General features: G+C 45.8%; 1 protein-coding gene across 2 annotated transcripts in view; it reads left to right on the top strand.

The window, feature by feature from the left end:
• KATNAL2 (katanin catalytic subunit A1 like 2) overlaps positions 1-5,929 on the top strand; it is a 296,579-nt gene extending 290,650 nt beyond the window's left edge. For both annotated transcript variants that reach the window (XM_029580510.1, XM_029580502.1), the window contains exon 16: positions 4,813-5,929. In XM_029580510.1, the coding sequence (XP_029436370.1) occupies positions 4,813-4,952 (140 nt within the window). In that variant the 3' untranslated portion in view covers positions 4,953-5,929. The remainder of the gene's footprint in view (positions 1-4,812) is intronic.
• The last annotated feature ends 9,590 nt before the right edge of the window (positions 5,930-15,519 follow it).

Genomic DNA, 15,519 nt, shown 5'->3' with positions numbered 1-15,519 from the left:
TATGGCCTTGGTTTTGCAGATGGAACGTTTGGATTTTTTGAAAGGCCACCGTAACACTGACAAACTGTATGGGGCTTGTTGGACTCAGTGTGTTTCATTGTTGCCGGCCTCAGTCCAGGTCGGCCTGCGGGAGAGTGGGTATACTAATGATTGGATTGATACTATGGTCTGTGGGGGGACGGGGTTGGGAAGGGGGGGGGGTGGCCCGGTATGACTGCAGTGTGAATGGGTTGGTTGGGGGGTGCATGGGTGGGTGGAAGGGGGAGGGGTGAGGTGGTATATTTAGACATAAGAAAAGGGCAGAGCGCATCTACTGGCCTGGGCGGCTACTGCTATTAGGGACTGTCTTGCCTTTTTGCTGTATTTCCCTCCTTGTGAGGGGTTGATTGTTGCTACCTTATGTTTTTCCTTGGCTGGTTGGTTGTGTTTTGCCAATAAAAATTATTCTGACAAAAAAAAAAAGAAGAGTTAAAGCCCTTTTGGTATGAGGGGTCATCGCCAGGGTTCCAGGCAGTGTCATCCCTACAGAGGGTCAACCTTTCAGAAGACTCGGCCTTTCATCCCCGACAGCCCAAGAGAGGAGCGGGCTCGGGTGGCGGACTTTCCCGAGTTTCCCAATGAAGGTTTTCCAACCCACCTTCCAGAACAAGAGATAGGGGACATCTCTTCCTCTTTTATCGGAGGTGAGTCAAGATCACGTCGGACCAGTGGGTCCTGGAGATGATACGAGATGGATATGCACTGGAATTTTGCAGTATTCCTCAGGACATGTTCATGGTGTCCCCTTGCCACTCCCCGCAGAAGAAGCAGGCAGTGGAGTTCATGCTTCAAAGGCTCCTCATGCTGAGGGCTGTGGTTCCGGTGCCCACGCCTCAAGAAAGTATGGGGCAATATTCCATATATTTTGTTATGCCCAAGAAGGAGAGCTCTATTTGTCCCATCCTGGATCCCAAGAGAGTCAATCATCATTTGAAAGGAACTAATTTTTGCAATCAAACCTTACACTCTATGATAATGGTGCTGCAGTTGGGGGAATTTCTGACCTCCTTGGTTCTGTCAGAGGCTTACCTTCATATTCCCATCTGATTGGAACAATACAAGGTGATCTCCTTATTGCAGGAGCTTGGTTGGGTGGTGAACCTGACCAAGAGCAATCTTCAGCCGTCCGAGTCATTGGAGTATCTGGGGGTCCGGTTCAACAAGGGACAGGACAGATTTTTCCTACTGGGAGTTTGGATCCAGAAATTGATGTCTTTAGTACGTCAGTTAGAGAACACCATACACCCGACAGTGTGGTACTACCTGCAGGTGTTCAGCTTGATGGCAGCTACCCTGGAAGTGGTGCCGTGGGCAAGGGTGCATATGCTCTCTGCTATCTCATTGGAATCTGCAGTCTCAGGACTGTGTGGTTTGGTTCCACTTGCCGATGGAAATCTGCTCCCACCTCCAGTGGTGGTTGCAGGAGGATAATCTGAGAAAGGGAGTTCCCTTATCCTGTCCAAGCTGGTTGGAACTCATGACAGATGCAAGTCTCCACAGTTGCGGGGCGCACTGTATGGAGTTAATGGCCCAAGGGCGTTGGAATGCCGAAGAGTTCCGCTGGAACATCAGTCACCTGGAAGCCCTGGTGGTATGGCTGGCATGCTTGCAGTTTAGCCACAGACTGCGGGATCAAGCGTTTGTATGATGTCGGAAATGCAACAACAGTGGCCTATATCAATCGCCAGGGAGGAACCAAGAACCAGCAAGTGTTGCAGGAAATAGATCAGCTTATGGAATGGGTGGAAGGTCATCTGCTGATGATCTCGGCCTCTCACATTGCAAGAAAAGACAATGTAAGAGTGGACTTTCTCAGCAGGGAGAGTCTGGACCCAGGAAAGTGGGTGTTGTCAGCTGAGGCATTTCAGCTAATTGTGGATTGCTGGGACCTTTCGTTCCTAAACCTGCTGGTGACTTCTCGCAAATCGAAGGTTCCTCAATTTTTCAGTCGCAGGAGAGAACAGTGGTCCCTGGAAATAGATGCTCTCTTACAGGTCTGGCTGGAAGACAGATTACTTTATGCCTTTCCTCCATGGCCCTTGCTGGGCAGGATAATTCTCAAGATTGAAGGCCACAGGCGGCTAGTAGTCCTGGTGGCGCCAGACTGGCCCAGGCCTCTGTGGTATGCAGATTTACGAAGACTTCTGTGAAGGCCTCACTTCGCCTTTCGCCACACATAGATGTGTTACAGCAGGGACCAGTTCTTCAACAGGATCTAACTTAGTTCTCTCTTATGGTTTAGCCCTTGAAAGGGCTTGCCTGTTAAGGCGTGATTATTCTTCTGTGGTGATTGCCACCTTACTCCACGCTTGCAAGTTCTCCACTTTGTTGGCTTATGTGCGGGTTTGGAGAGTTTTTGAGACCTGGTGTTCTTCCTCGTTCAGTTAAGATCCCTCTCATTCTGGATTTTTTGCAGGACGTGTTGAATAAAGGATTGGCCCTTAATTCCTTGAAAGTGCAGGTTGTGGCTCTTGCCTGTTTCAGAGGCTTGGTGAATGGTGTTTCCTTGTCTTCTCATCCCAATTTGCCCGTTTTTTGAAGGGAGTGAAGCATCTTAGGCCTTCCTTGAGGTTACTGGTTCTATTGTGGAGTCTTAACTTGGTGCTGGATTTTTTTGGCGGGACCTACATTCCGTCTGCTGTGTAGCCTTTTCTTATGGTTGTTGACCTTGAAGACTGTGTTCCTGGTGGCTGTATGTTCAGAGCATCAAATTTCTGAGCTGCAGGCCTTATCTTGCTGAGAGCCTTTCCTTCGGGTGACTCCAGGGGCATTACAGCTGCATACTGTTCCATCCTTCTTGCTGAAGGTAGTCTCTGACTTTCATTTGAATCAGTCCATCTCCTTGCCATCCTTGGATAAGGTCTGGGATGTGGAGGAGTTTCGCCTTTTGCGCTCCTTGGATGTTAAGCGTCTTGTGCGATATCTGGAGGTCTCTGAGTCTTTTCAAAAGATGGATCGCCTGTTTGTTCTGCATGGCGGGAGTAAGCAGGGTGCTTTGGCTTTGCAGGCTACCATAGCCCGTTGGATTAAGGAGGTGGTCACGGCCGCATATGTGGATGCTGGAAAGCCGTTGTCTACTCAGGTTAGGGTTCATTCCACTGGGGCTTAGGCAGTGTCATGGGCGGAGGTTAGTCTGTTGTTGCCCGTCGATATCTGCTGAGCTGCGATGTGGTCCTCCTTACACACTTTTTCCAGTTTTTATCGTCTGGACATACAGGCCCGGGAGGATGCAGCCTTTGCACATGTGGTGTTGACTGGACCGCGGGCAGCCTCCAACCCTGTTGGGGAGTATCTTTGGTACATCCCACTAGTCCTGAGTCCATCTATCTACACGCTAGAAAATGGAGAAATTAGTTACCTGATAATTTCATTTTCCTTAGTGTAGACAGATGGACTCAGCTCCCGCCCTTGGCTGCCGCATGAGTGTGTCAGTAGTCCTCCTGTGGGGCTCTGGGTCCCAAGGGAATATTGGTAAGTGTTCATCCAGTTTCTAGCTTGGGGTACCTAGAATCTTACGTGAGTTCAGGGTTTATGGTTGGTTGAGAACAGTTCTGGTTACCTGGTTATAATCATGTTTTAAATCAGGTTTTTTGCCAAGTCTGTCCACAGTTGCTTTTGAAGAGAATACTGGCAGGCTGGGGTCACTGCAGGAGTATATATACTGTGATGTCAGCTTGCTCCAACTCCATCTGCTTGGCAGGGGAGCATAAACCCACTGGTCTGAGTCCATCTTTCTACACTGAGGAAAACGAAATTATTAGGTAAGTAATTTCTCCTTTCTTGAAATTATCTCAAACTTTCCTCAGTGGAGGAAAACAAGGAGCCATGAAAAGCACATTCCCTTTATAGTGACCATTCCTCACATTTGTGAAGAAACACTGAGAGACAAAATATTGTAAATTGATGGATTTTAGTTTCTCTCAGTCTGTACTAAAGCAGTGAGAATGGATGATCTATACGGATCATTAAAATGGGAGCTCAGAAGAAACATGGGACAGAGATGTTATACCATTTTTAAGGTTCGTATTTTTTATTTGTCAATATTTATTATTTAATCTCATATGCATTATATTTTTTATAGGGATTAGGTATACATTTTCTGTATAATTTTCAGAACTAAAAATTATTTTTAAAAATCTACTTGATGTTTTCCCTAGAGAAAAAAAAATACTATATAAACAGCTATGAACATGTTTTGCATTTTGGTTCTTATGTCCTGAACATGCTCTTTTATAGTTGAATAGGTATATTTTATGTGCCCAGTGAATGTCCTACCTAATCGACAAACAGAAAAGTGAATTTGTAAGCTCGTTGGTGCAAGTCTGCTCTTGTTTCACAAGATTTTATTTGCTGAATTCAAATTGTACCTGCTGCTCCAGTTGACCCTAATAGATTCAGGGGATGTAGGACACACGGAAACATCTCAACTGGAATGGAGCACTGCAGGGCAATGCTGGGCATAGGAACAAGGAGTTTTGAGCAGTGGATTGAAATATCAGTCTATTTCTAGAAGAAAGGAAAAGATATATTGGTGATACATATTTCATTCCATAATTGTCAAAAACAAAACCAAAAAGAAAGCTGAACTGGCTTCCATTTATATTTGGTACAATTCTCCAGTTTGTAAGAAAGAACTGTTTGTCATCAAAGAAGAAACCAAAATGGCAGTAATAAATTCAAAAGCCACATGAACTCAGCTATCATTCTTTCTAATGTTTTATTACCTGGTTTTCATGTTTTTGCCATTGTTTTTTTTTTTTGTTTTTTTTTAAGATGGCAAGGATCTGCCGGTCATCCAGTTGGACACTGTCACCACATCTGACTTCCTGGAGGTTATAGCTCACACCAAACCATCCGCAAAGAACTTAACTGACAAATACACAGCCTGGCAGAAGGAATTTGAATCCGTATGAGATTGCTTTATGCCTAAGGATGCTAGAACTTGAAGATCCAGCCCCCAGAACTTTTAACCGTTAGCTATGAACCTTTTGCTCCTGGAGAAGGAATAGAGGAGAAATTTAGACTTTTATGGCAAAGATTCTTTTTTTTTATATGACTAAGAAAGCAGAGATACTATATATATATATATATATATATATATAATTTTATTTTTTAAAGATTGTTGCACATATTACAGAAAATATTTGATTGAATTCCACCTTTTAAGGTTTAAGATGCTTTAAAAATGTATAACAGTAATTGTGAACAACCCAATTTCTGCTGTCTTGTTTTTATGCAGCTGCTTTTCATTTTTCACGAAAAAGGGTAGATGAAAGTATGTTTGTCTTTCATTCAGCTGATTATGTGGTGAGAGACTATGTGCTAGGACAGGAATCCTTCTATCTTGTCTAGTGGATAAAAAACCTAACACGTGGCCACATATTGGTCTTGTGAAAGGCTTAATGCTGCCCTTTTCAGATTATTGATTATTTAAAATGCCAAATTACAGAAGAGGATTATTTTAAAAAATCATCTGGAAATGTATATATATCGGTCTTAATTTTTAATGGCAAGGGTAATTAAAAGCAGTTTGATTATTATGTTCCTCTTGGCAAGTGCAAGATTAATGCTGTGTAGCTCTTCCTCTGCACTTCTTCCTACATGAGAGCCATGCACAAGTAACCTGCAGTGAATTTATTTTTTCATGTGGAAGGAATCTGTAATTTATTACTTTGTTAAGCCAGCAATCTGTGATTATTTTCCAAGATGATACAAATTCTAACATTTTACAATATTCTGTATTTCTTATAAAGAGAATTTGACTGTGGCAAACAGTAGGGATGTGCAGAAGGACGCCATACGTTGCATTCGGGATTCGTATTCGTCAAAAGGCAGATACGTTGCATTTGGCAAGGGGGCCCCCCGATACATTTATCCGTTAATTCCTATTCGTTTCCCTGCTAAAATTAAATTAATTACAACCCCCCACCCTCCTGACCCCCCCCCCAAGACTTACCAAAACTCCCTGGTGGTCCAGCGGGGGGTCCGGGAGCCATCCCCTGCACTCACCCTCGGCTGCCGGTTTCAAAATGGCACCGATAGCCTTTGACCTACTATGTCACAGGGGCTACCGGTGCCATTGGTCAGCCCCTGTCACATGGCCATTGGCGCCATCTTGTGCTCCTACCATGTGACAGGGACTGACCAATGGCACCGGTAGCCCCTGTGACATAGTAAGGGCAAAGGTTATCGGCGCCATTTTGATTACTGGCAGCCGATGGCCCGAATGCAGGAGATCGCTCCCGGACCCCCGCTGGACCACCAGGGACTTGGCAAGTCTTGGGGGACCATCCTGACCCCCACAAGACTTGCCAAAAGTCCAGCGGGGGTCCGGGAGCGACCTCCTGCACTCCGGCCGTCGGATGCCAGTATTCAAAACAGTCGGCCCCTGTGACATAGTGAGGGCAAAGGCGATTGGCACCATTTTGAATACAGGCTTCCGACGGCCGGAGTGCAGGAGGTCGCTCCCGGACACCCACTGGACTTCTGGCAAGTCTTGTGGGGGTCAGGATGGCCCCCCAAGACTTGCCAAAAGTCCCTGGTGGTCCAGCGGGGGGTCCGGGAGCGATCTCCTGCACTCGGGCCATCAGCTGCCAGTAATCAAAATGGCGCCGAAAGCCTTTGCCCTTACTATGTCACAGGGGCTACCGGTACCATTGGTCAGCCCCTATAACATGGTAGGAGCACAAGATGGCGCCAATGGCCATGTGACGGGCTGACCAATGGCACCGGTAGTCCCTGTGACTAGGTAGGTCAAAGGCTATCGGCGCCATTTTGAAACCGGCAGCCGAGGGTGTGAGTGCAGGGGATGGCTCCCAGACCCCCCGCTGGACCACCAGGAAGTTTTGGTAAGTCTTGGGGGGGGGTCAGGAGGGTGGGGGGTTTGTTTAAATTGGCTCATTTAGGCGGCCGAATAATTCGGCGAAGATTCGTTGTATTTGTGGGGAATCGCAATACATTTTGCTTCCCCACGAATACAACGAATAGGGCCCTATACGTTGTGGATTCCCGATTCGTAGGGAACGAATGCACACCCCTAGCAAACAGTGTGTACAAATAATTATGGGGACCAAGAGGGAGCTCCGTATTATCAACCTTGACAGTGCTAGAATTTGAGAGAAGATTGTCACTTTCCGCCTTCATTGAGCTAACATAAAGCCTGAAATGTTTTCACTTCTTTTCCTGTGTTTCGCTTGTGCTATGGTTTTAAAAGGTCGAGCTGATGGCTCTTTAGTAGAATGTTATTTAAACTTCTCCATTTAGTAAGGAGCTGGTTTCAGTTTGGGGGTCATAGGAACATATTAAATAACATAATAGAACTGATTGCTCCATTTAGTGAACCATTCTTGTCTGCCAAGTAGGGGACCTCTCTTTTAAATAAAAAATACAAGATGGAGCCCAGGTGTATTTTTTATGGGAATGGGGAGAGATTTTTTTTTAAATTATAGTTTTCATTTTTTGCTGCACCTTTATATTAAGTAGCTAGGAGTGTTAGATTTCTCCTGTAGGAATAGACATCTGAAATTGAGCTGGGATCACTGCATTATAAAATAGATTTCTGAATTCCCTCATTCAGAATGCTGCTGGAGCTCCACACCATTTAAAGGGAAAAGGAACATCAACTAGGGAGCCATATTTCAAGCTACACCTTTGTATCGATAATCCCTCTTGGTAGAACTAAAGCGAAACAAAGCCATTTGTTTAAGAATGATACCATGTATAAATTACTCTTATGTTTTCATCAGTTTAAGAGGATCTGCTCTTTGGTGGGCTTGGACCAAATTTATTTTAATCATTATGTACATATGCGTCTTATCTGTAAATGTATGGCTTCCGTAACTGTGAACGTATACTGTCTTCTTATAATTTAATAAAATGTGAACACTTTTCACCGGCCTATAATGAAATATGAAATGCTAAGTTGGTAACTACAGTGGATTTGATTCACCAACATTTTTTGGCCTCTGGAGGACAAATACATCCCAGAACCTGAGTAGCAACAGTTGTTAAAATTGACATTTGCAAGATAGTCTTTAGATTATAGAGAAGGTATAGCCAGACTTGAATTTTTGAGGGCCCCAAGGTTAACATGGGGGGACCCTGGCCAGTCCCCCAACCCAGCCCACCCTGCCCCATCCCTGACCGCAATTTATGTGGGTCTTCACGGAACTGGCTAGAAAACGTTTAATTTTTGGCAATATGCTATCTCCTGTCTCTTCACTCTTTCCCTGCATTGTCTCTGCTGTTTCTCATTCACCCTATGTGGTTAATGCAGCTTCTTTTTACAATGGTAAATCTCTCAGACTCCTGAGGAACAATTATATAAATATGCTTCTGCCTTCCCCCCATCCCAGACATTCCTGAACTTTCAAGGGGCTGATGGGGGGGGGGGGGGGATAATTGCTGCCAAAATAAACAGAAAAGCTTTGATAGCTTCAAACTTTTATATTTGTAACCCAAGGGCCGTGATGTTTCCCCTTCAAGTTGTCCCTTTCAAAGGAGCAAAGGATCTTGGAGTGGCAGTGATTCCAGTCTTATAGATCCTCTAACTGCTATACCTTTAAGGGTGATTCAGATGGGACATGACCCTACTACTAGGAGTGGGGTCCTGAGCCAAAAATGAGGGGGGGGTACAGGACCCTGAGGCCTACCTATGGCTGTGCCCCATATTAGAGATATTTCATCACTGCCCAAACAATACAGATGGAGTATGCAAGAGCAGCCACTACCATGGATGCTCCATTAATGCACTTCACAGATGGGCCCACAAAGACCAATTCACTCAAATACTTCTGCACATTTTATTCATCACTGGAAGTGGTCAGACCTAAATGTCTGAGGCAGGGATAAGTCTGGGCCACAGCATTGCTGCAACCATGCAACTCTATGGGAGTGATTTTTACATGTTTAAATTTTTTTACACTGGGGGCAAGAGAGGAAAATAACTGGGGCAAACCCTCTTCTTTTATTCTATTACATAATACCCCTAGAAGAATATTAACAACGTTCCTGTTTTTAAGCACACTCTAAAGTTTGGGGGGTTTGGCTGAGTAGTTTCCTCCTCCTTCTTTCTTCCAGGTCAATTGGAACTGGCCTCTGCAAGAGCAACAGCACACTAAGGGGCAGATATTAAAAGCTACGCACGGGCGTAGATTTGTGCGCACAACCGGCGCGCACAAATCTACGCCCGATTTTATAACATGTGTGCGCAGCCGCACGCATGTTATAAAATCCGGGGTCAGCGCATGCAAGGGGGTGCACACTTGTGCACCTTGCGAGTGCCGAGCCCTAGGGGAGCCCTGATGGCTTTCCCCGTTCCCTCTGAGGCCGCTCCGAAATCGGAGCGGCCTCGGAGGGAACTTTCCTTTCACCCCCCCCCCCCCCCACCACCTTCCCCTCCCTTCCCCTATATAACCCACCCCCCAGCCCTACCTAAATCCCCCACCCCCTACCTTTAATATTTAAGTTGCGCCTGTTGGCCACGCCCCTGCTCCGGACCGCCCACACCACTCCACTTTTTTCGAGCCCCGGGACATATGCGCGTCCCGGGACTTGTGCGCGTCTCCGAGCCTATGCAAAATAGTTCTTATGCAGGTGTTGCTTCAAGAGCCTCCTCAGTCTATTTTTATATGAGCTAAAGCATGGATGTGTAATTAATCTCTCCTCAAACTTTTTCTTCTATTCATTTATTTAGTCTTTTTTTCTCTTCAGTCTTGTTGCCTCGCCCTCTCAGCAATACTTCCAACAGCATTTCTCAGTACTACAAAAAAAAGAAGAAATGTTTCATAGACTAGGGGACAAACATTTCTGGAACACTTTCCCCTCCTCAGTCATGATGGGAGGAAAAAAGAAGACTATAGTCAGTGGATTCAGAAACTACATTTGCAACCAAATTATGTCCATAACAGACAGACACAAACTTTGTTACCGCTGCTTGGGGCCCAACCACAATCAAGCAAATTGCCAGGCATGTGGTTGGATGTTCCTGTGGTCTCAGTGCTCTACAGCAGCAAAAATAGATGCTCTGCAAGGAGCTGCAGCAAATCTTCATCCAGGAGTACAGATTCCTCTGCTTCGCGGGGTAGGGAATTGGGCCGTAGCTTTTCCAAGACTCCCCCATCAGAGCAAACGGCAGCAGCAGGGGTCAAGTGAAAATGACTGTTATGTATCAAAGTCAAAGTGGTGCCATTCAGTAGAACCTTCCCATGCGCCGAAAAAGCATTAGCATTGAGATGCATCAGTACCTATTCCTTGATACTCTGTCTTCACTTGATTTTCGAGACTCTGCCTGTCTTGGTTCCTCCTCTACTGCTATTCCACGATCAATTGGTGTGCCTCAAGGCTTCGTCCTGGGCCCTCTTCTCTTCTCACTATATACTAATTCCCTTGGTGCTTTGATGGCTTTCAGTATCATTTTTATGCTGATGACTTCCAGATCTACCTATGTACACCAGAAATTTCACCAAAACTCCAATCCCGGATCTCGGCCTTCCTGACTGACATTGCTGTCTGGATGTCCCGCTGCCACCTTAAACTCAATATGGTCAAGAAGGAGCTCCTTATCTTTCTCCCCAAGCCCATCTCCCCTCTTCCTGCTTTCTCTGTTTCTGTGGTGTTGCATCCATTGGTCGCAGATGGCCACGCCTCTCTTTCCTCTCTTTCCTCTTTTTCTGCTCCATTGGGCAAGATGGCTGCCTCCTCATCTCCTCGGCGACCTCCCCGGTGTCCCCGGTCCGGCATGGGCGATTGCGTTCGCCATTTTCCCTCTGATGTCACCTAGGGCACGCACGCGCGTGCATTGGCCCTCCTTTTAAATATGTCATGGCAAGAACCTCGGGGGCTTCCCCACCGCATGACCTCACTACCTCCGGGTATTTAGCCTCCGCTCTCCATTCCAGCTATGAGTTAGCAAGGAATCTCCCTGCTGATCTCTGCTACCAGATGCCTTCGCTCTGTGTACCTTCGCTTCGGAACGACTTAGGTACCCGCTCTTCGGGGGCCATGCCTCGCTCCTACCTTCCCTTCGGGGATACTAGTTACCTATAAAGGACTCTAAAGGTACCCGCTCCTCAGGGGTCTTGACTTGCTCCCTCCTATCCTCCGGGGTTACTAGCTTCTGCAAGGACGCCTAAGGTACCCACTCCTCGGGGACCGTGCTCTGTCCCGGACCTCCGCCCTTGGGGGGCTCCTCTCTAAGGCAACTTCCAGCCTCAGAGTGAAATACCTCAGCTCTTGTTCTATCTCTGCCTCGTCTCACCTCTGCTATTGTAGATTCTCGGCTTACCCCGCATTGCAGACCACTACCGGATCTACCCACTCTGGCATATCATCTGTACCCGGGTTCTCAGCCTACCCCGCTCTGCAGACCACTGCCGGACCCATCATCCTCTCAAGACCTGTTGAGACTTTTTATCTGCGCTGCAGCATACAGACTGGCAGAGACTCTTCTCCTCTGTCTGGGTTCACAGCCCGTTCCCTGGGCCACCAACTATATTGCTGTATAATAAAGCCTATCACTTCGCTGTGTGTATTACTGCTGAGAACCAGCCTATCACTACAAGTCCCCACAGGGCGGAGCCCTGTGGGAGGAATCATTTCTTGTAGTGACCAGGGGTCCACAACTCAATGTCTAAAACACAACATGTGGATTGTCGTTGTCCCTGTCCCATCAGCTCGTAACCTTGGAGTCCTCTTTGACTCCTCTCTCTCCTTCTCTACGCATATCCAAAACACTGCTAAAACATGTCATTTCTTTCTTTATAACATTGCCAAAATCCGTCCTTTACTTTCTGAACACACTTCCAGAACCCTTATCCACTATTTCATCTCCTCCTGCTTAGACTATTGCAACCTGCTCATCACAGGTCTCCTGGCAAGCCATCTCTCTCCACTGCAATCTGTCCTAAATTCAGCCGCGTGACTTATCTTTCGCCAAAGTTGCTATGCTCACATAACTCCTCTTCTGAAGACACTGCATTGGTTCCCAATCTGCTCCCGCATACAGTTCAAGCTCTTCTTTCTCACCTACAAATACCTTCACTCTGCAGCACCTCACTACCTCTCCTCTCTTCTCTCTCTCTACACCCCTTCTCATGCACTCTGCTCGTCAGATAAGTCACACCTATCTGTGCCCTTCTCCAGTCCTGCCAATTCCAGACTCTGTGCTTTCCACCTGGCTGCGCCGTGTGCTTGGAATAGTCTTCCTGAACTGGTGTGTTATGCTCCCTGTCTTACCTGTTTAAATCCCATCTAAAGACCCACCTTTTTGAAACCGCTTTTAAATCTTATACCTGATTCTCTACTTTTAGTCTTGACTAACTTTTTCTTTTCTTTTTCTTTTAACCAAGTCTCTTGCCCTGTATGTTTGTCTTATTAGATTGTAAGCTCTATTGATCAGGGACTGTCTTTTTGTATGTTTGTACTGCGCTGCATATGTCATTTAGTGCTATAGAAATGTTAAGTAGTAGTAGTAGTAGATCTTGCCAGAGGGAGCACTGGCAGCTGAAGACAACCCAGCAGAAATCTGGGCCCAGTTTTTGATCCTGACTTTCCAAGAGAACCCTAACCCAGTGGGCGAACAGAATTCAATCCTTCCTGGGAGCATAGTGCCAAATAATGACGGACATGTGGGTCCTCAAAATTGTACAATATGGATACCATTTGCATTTTTCACAGCTCTCTTCCATCCCATATCTCAGAACTCTCCTTACAGACCAGGTGCAGATACCTCAGTTTCAAATGGAGATACAAACTCTTCTCCAGCAACACGTCATAGAACAGAGTAAAGCTTCTATTCTCACTATTTCCTAACTCACAAGAAATCAAGATGATTGAGGCACATCCTACATCTGAGACACCTGAACAGCTACCTCAAGAACCCATTCTGTATGAGGTGCTGAAGATTCATAAATCAATGTCTAATCCTCCATTTCAGCCTGTCATTGCTGCTAATGGTTCATTGTTAGAAATGTTAGCCTTTTTGTAGATATATTTTTGCAAACTGCTGTTCAGCATTTCGGTGTCCTTTATTCAGGATTCTGCACATATGTTGAGGAAATTGCAATCGTTAGATATTCCCTTGGATTCGTTTCTAGTGACGATGATCTGCTTTGGAAATAGTGCAAAAAGTATTAGGCTCAAAATCAGCTCCACAACATATTACATCTTCCTTTAATATGTGAGTTAGCAATGTTGGTGTTATGTTACAATAATTTTCTCTTTCAGGATAGATTTTATTTACAGGCACATGGGGTAACAATGGTGTCTCCAGTTGCACCAGACTTTGCTAATGTAATGACTCTGATTACCATTAAAGCCTTTGTAAACTCCTTTAGCTTTTGCAGTATAGTTTGGTAATGAAGGGGAGGCTCCATCCAGTTACAGCCCCTCCCTTTGGGGAAGCTGAGTTAGCTGTCACCCTCAGATGTAATAAAAGCAGCTCTCTCCTGAGAGACTGGAGGGCAGTACCTTTTGGTTGTGAGTTAGCTAACAGTGTAGGAGGGTTTTTCTAGTTTTCGAGTTTTGGCCTACTTGGAGGAGCCAGGCAAACCCTACCTCAGGATCCTGAGCAAGGTCAGGGGAAGCTTTCCCTCCCAGTCCACTAACTGGCTGTTGAGCTTGCTTCCAGGTTTGTTTTTCGGGTTTCGGACATTTGTGTAGTAGGAAGCCTTATGAGACACCCCCCCCCCCCCCCCCCCCGGGTGTCGCTTGGGGATAGGGCATGGAGAACTCTGTCCCAGGGGAGCCTTGGAAAAGGAAAACCTGCCCCTCTGCAACCTCTTTGGGGACAAGAGGAATGGAGGTGACCTGATTCAAGGACCCTCTTGTACTCTTGGACTAAATTTGGGGAAAGGATTTTTGGTTAAGAAAGGCAGGAGGAAGAGTTTTACTGCCTCCTTCCTACCTGTGAGGGAACATCCAAATCTGTGAGTTCCTGAGAGGATCCCTTCCATCATGGGATTTGATGAGAGAGAGAGAGAGAAACATTTTTTAACCATGAATAATACAATCTTGAAACCTATTGAAGACACCCACTTGGAGTCTTCACCACTGGGGAGAGAGATTGCGACTCTCTGTGCGGAGACTGAGTTACCATTTTTACCAGTTTTGGAGTGTTTTTATACTGCCCACATAAGGATACCCTGTCTATTTGGGAACCTCATTTACTCCATGCCCGGAGGATGAGTGTTTTCCTTGGCACTGGTATGAAAGAGTTCCTTGCACAGATAGAGGAAAGACTGTATGGTGAAAAACCAGTGGCGGCGCTAAGGACTTTTTGAACTGTGCCGTTTACTCAACTGATTCACCCTCAGTAAAGTAGTTTCTTTTGGACACTCAAACATAACCTCTGGTGTGTTATGTGGCACTAGCAGTGCTCACAGCAGTAAAAGGTATATCTCTCCCAGGGAAAAGAGTTATCAAGATACCCCGGTCACTCCGGGCCCAGAAGGAGAATGCCTTCCCCCTACCAACAAAAAACTCAGGTCCTAGGGGAAAGAAACTTATGTGCAAACTAACCTGTGTCATCCAACCCCAAAAGAAGTAAAAACTCTTTTATGGCCCCATCGGTTTTACACTGGCACGGGGAGATGGGGTTACACTAATTTATATGTAACACATTTCGAGGAGACAGTTGTCTGTTTTTCACCATTTTATTCTAATGTTTGTATCTGGAAAAGATACTGGAAAAGATACGTAGATGATATCTTTATCATATGGCTGGAAACGGAAGAACAATTGATTGCTTTTCATCAATACCTCAACTCTCAGGATGCTAATCTGCATTTACAATTTATTTATCAACAGGAGACTATTTCTTTTTTAGATAGACTCATCAGGCAAGAAGGTATTTCTGTTGTTACTATTTATTTTGCAGATCAGTAGAACATAATAATCTCTTGTGATTCAAAGATTCCAGACTCGTCCGTTCAAATGTGGTCTGCCAGTAGGTGAATTTTTTAGGCTAAGAAGGATTTATTCAGACTTGGATGAGTTTAAAGTACATTCTCGTAATCTTGCTGAGAAATTTTTTGTTTGTGGATAACTGAGGAAAATATTAAAGTGTTATGCCTGTCGGTCTCAGACAGCTGCGACCTCTCATGTTCACCTCTTTTTTCCCTGCTCCATCAAGTCTGGGAAGAATGGTGGCATCTGCCAGTCCCCACCGACCTCTCCGGTGTTCCCGGGACAGCATGGGCGCTGCCAACCGCCATCTTGAACCCAGAGTTACCTAGATGCACGCGTGCGTGCAAGGGCCTCATTTGAACACGTCATGGCGGGAACCTTGGGGGCGTCCCTGCCTGATGACGTCAACCCACTAGTGTATTTAATCTGACCAACCCTTGCCTTCCTCGAGTTATCAAGGAGTTCCATCTTGCTGAATTCTCCACATTCAAGGACTTCCTGTCCCTGACTTGGCCTTGGCATCCGGACGCTCTGAGTACCCGCACCTCGGGGGCTTCTTGCGTTCTTGGCTATCCA

The sequence above is a fragment of the Rhinatrema bivittatum genome, chromosome 1 (genome assembly GCF_901001135.1).
Source record: "Rhinatrema bivittatum chromosome 1, aRhiBiv1.1, whole genome shotgun sequence".
Taxonomy (NCBI): Eukaryota; Metazoa; Chordata; class Amphibia; order Gymnophiona; family Rhinatrematidae; genus Rhinatrema; species Rhinatrema bivittatum.
The sequence above is the reverse complement of the archived record's forward strand: the minus strand, read 5'-3'. Positions and strand labels throughout refer to the sequence as shown.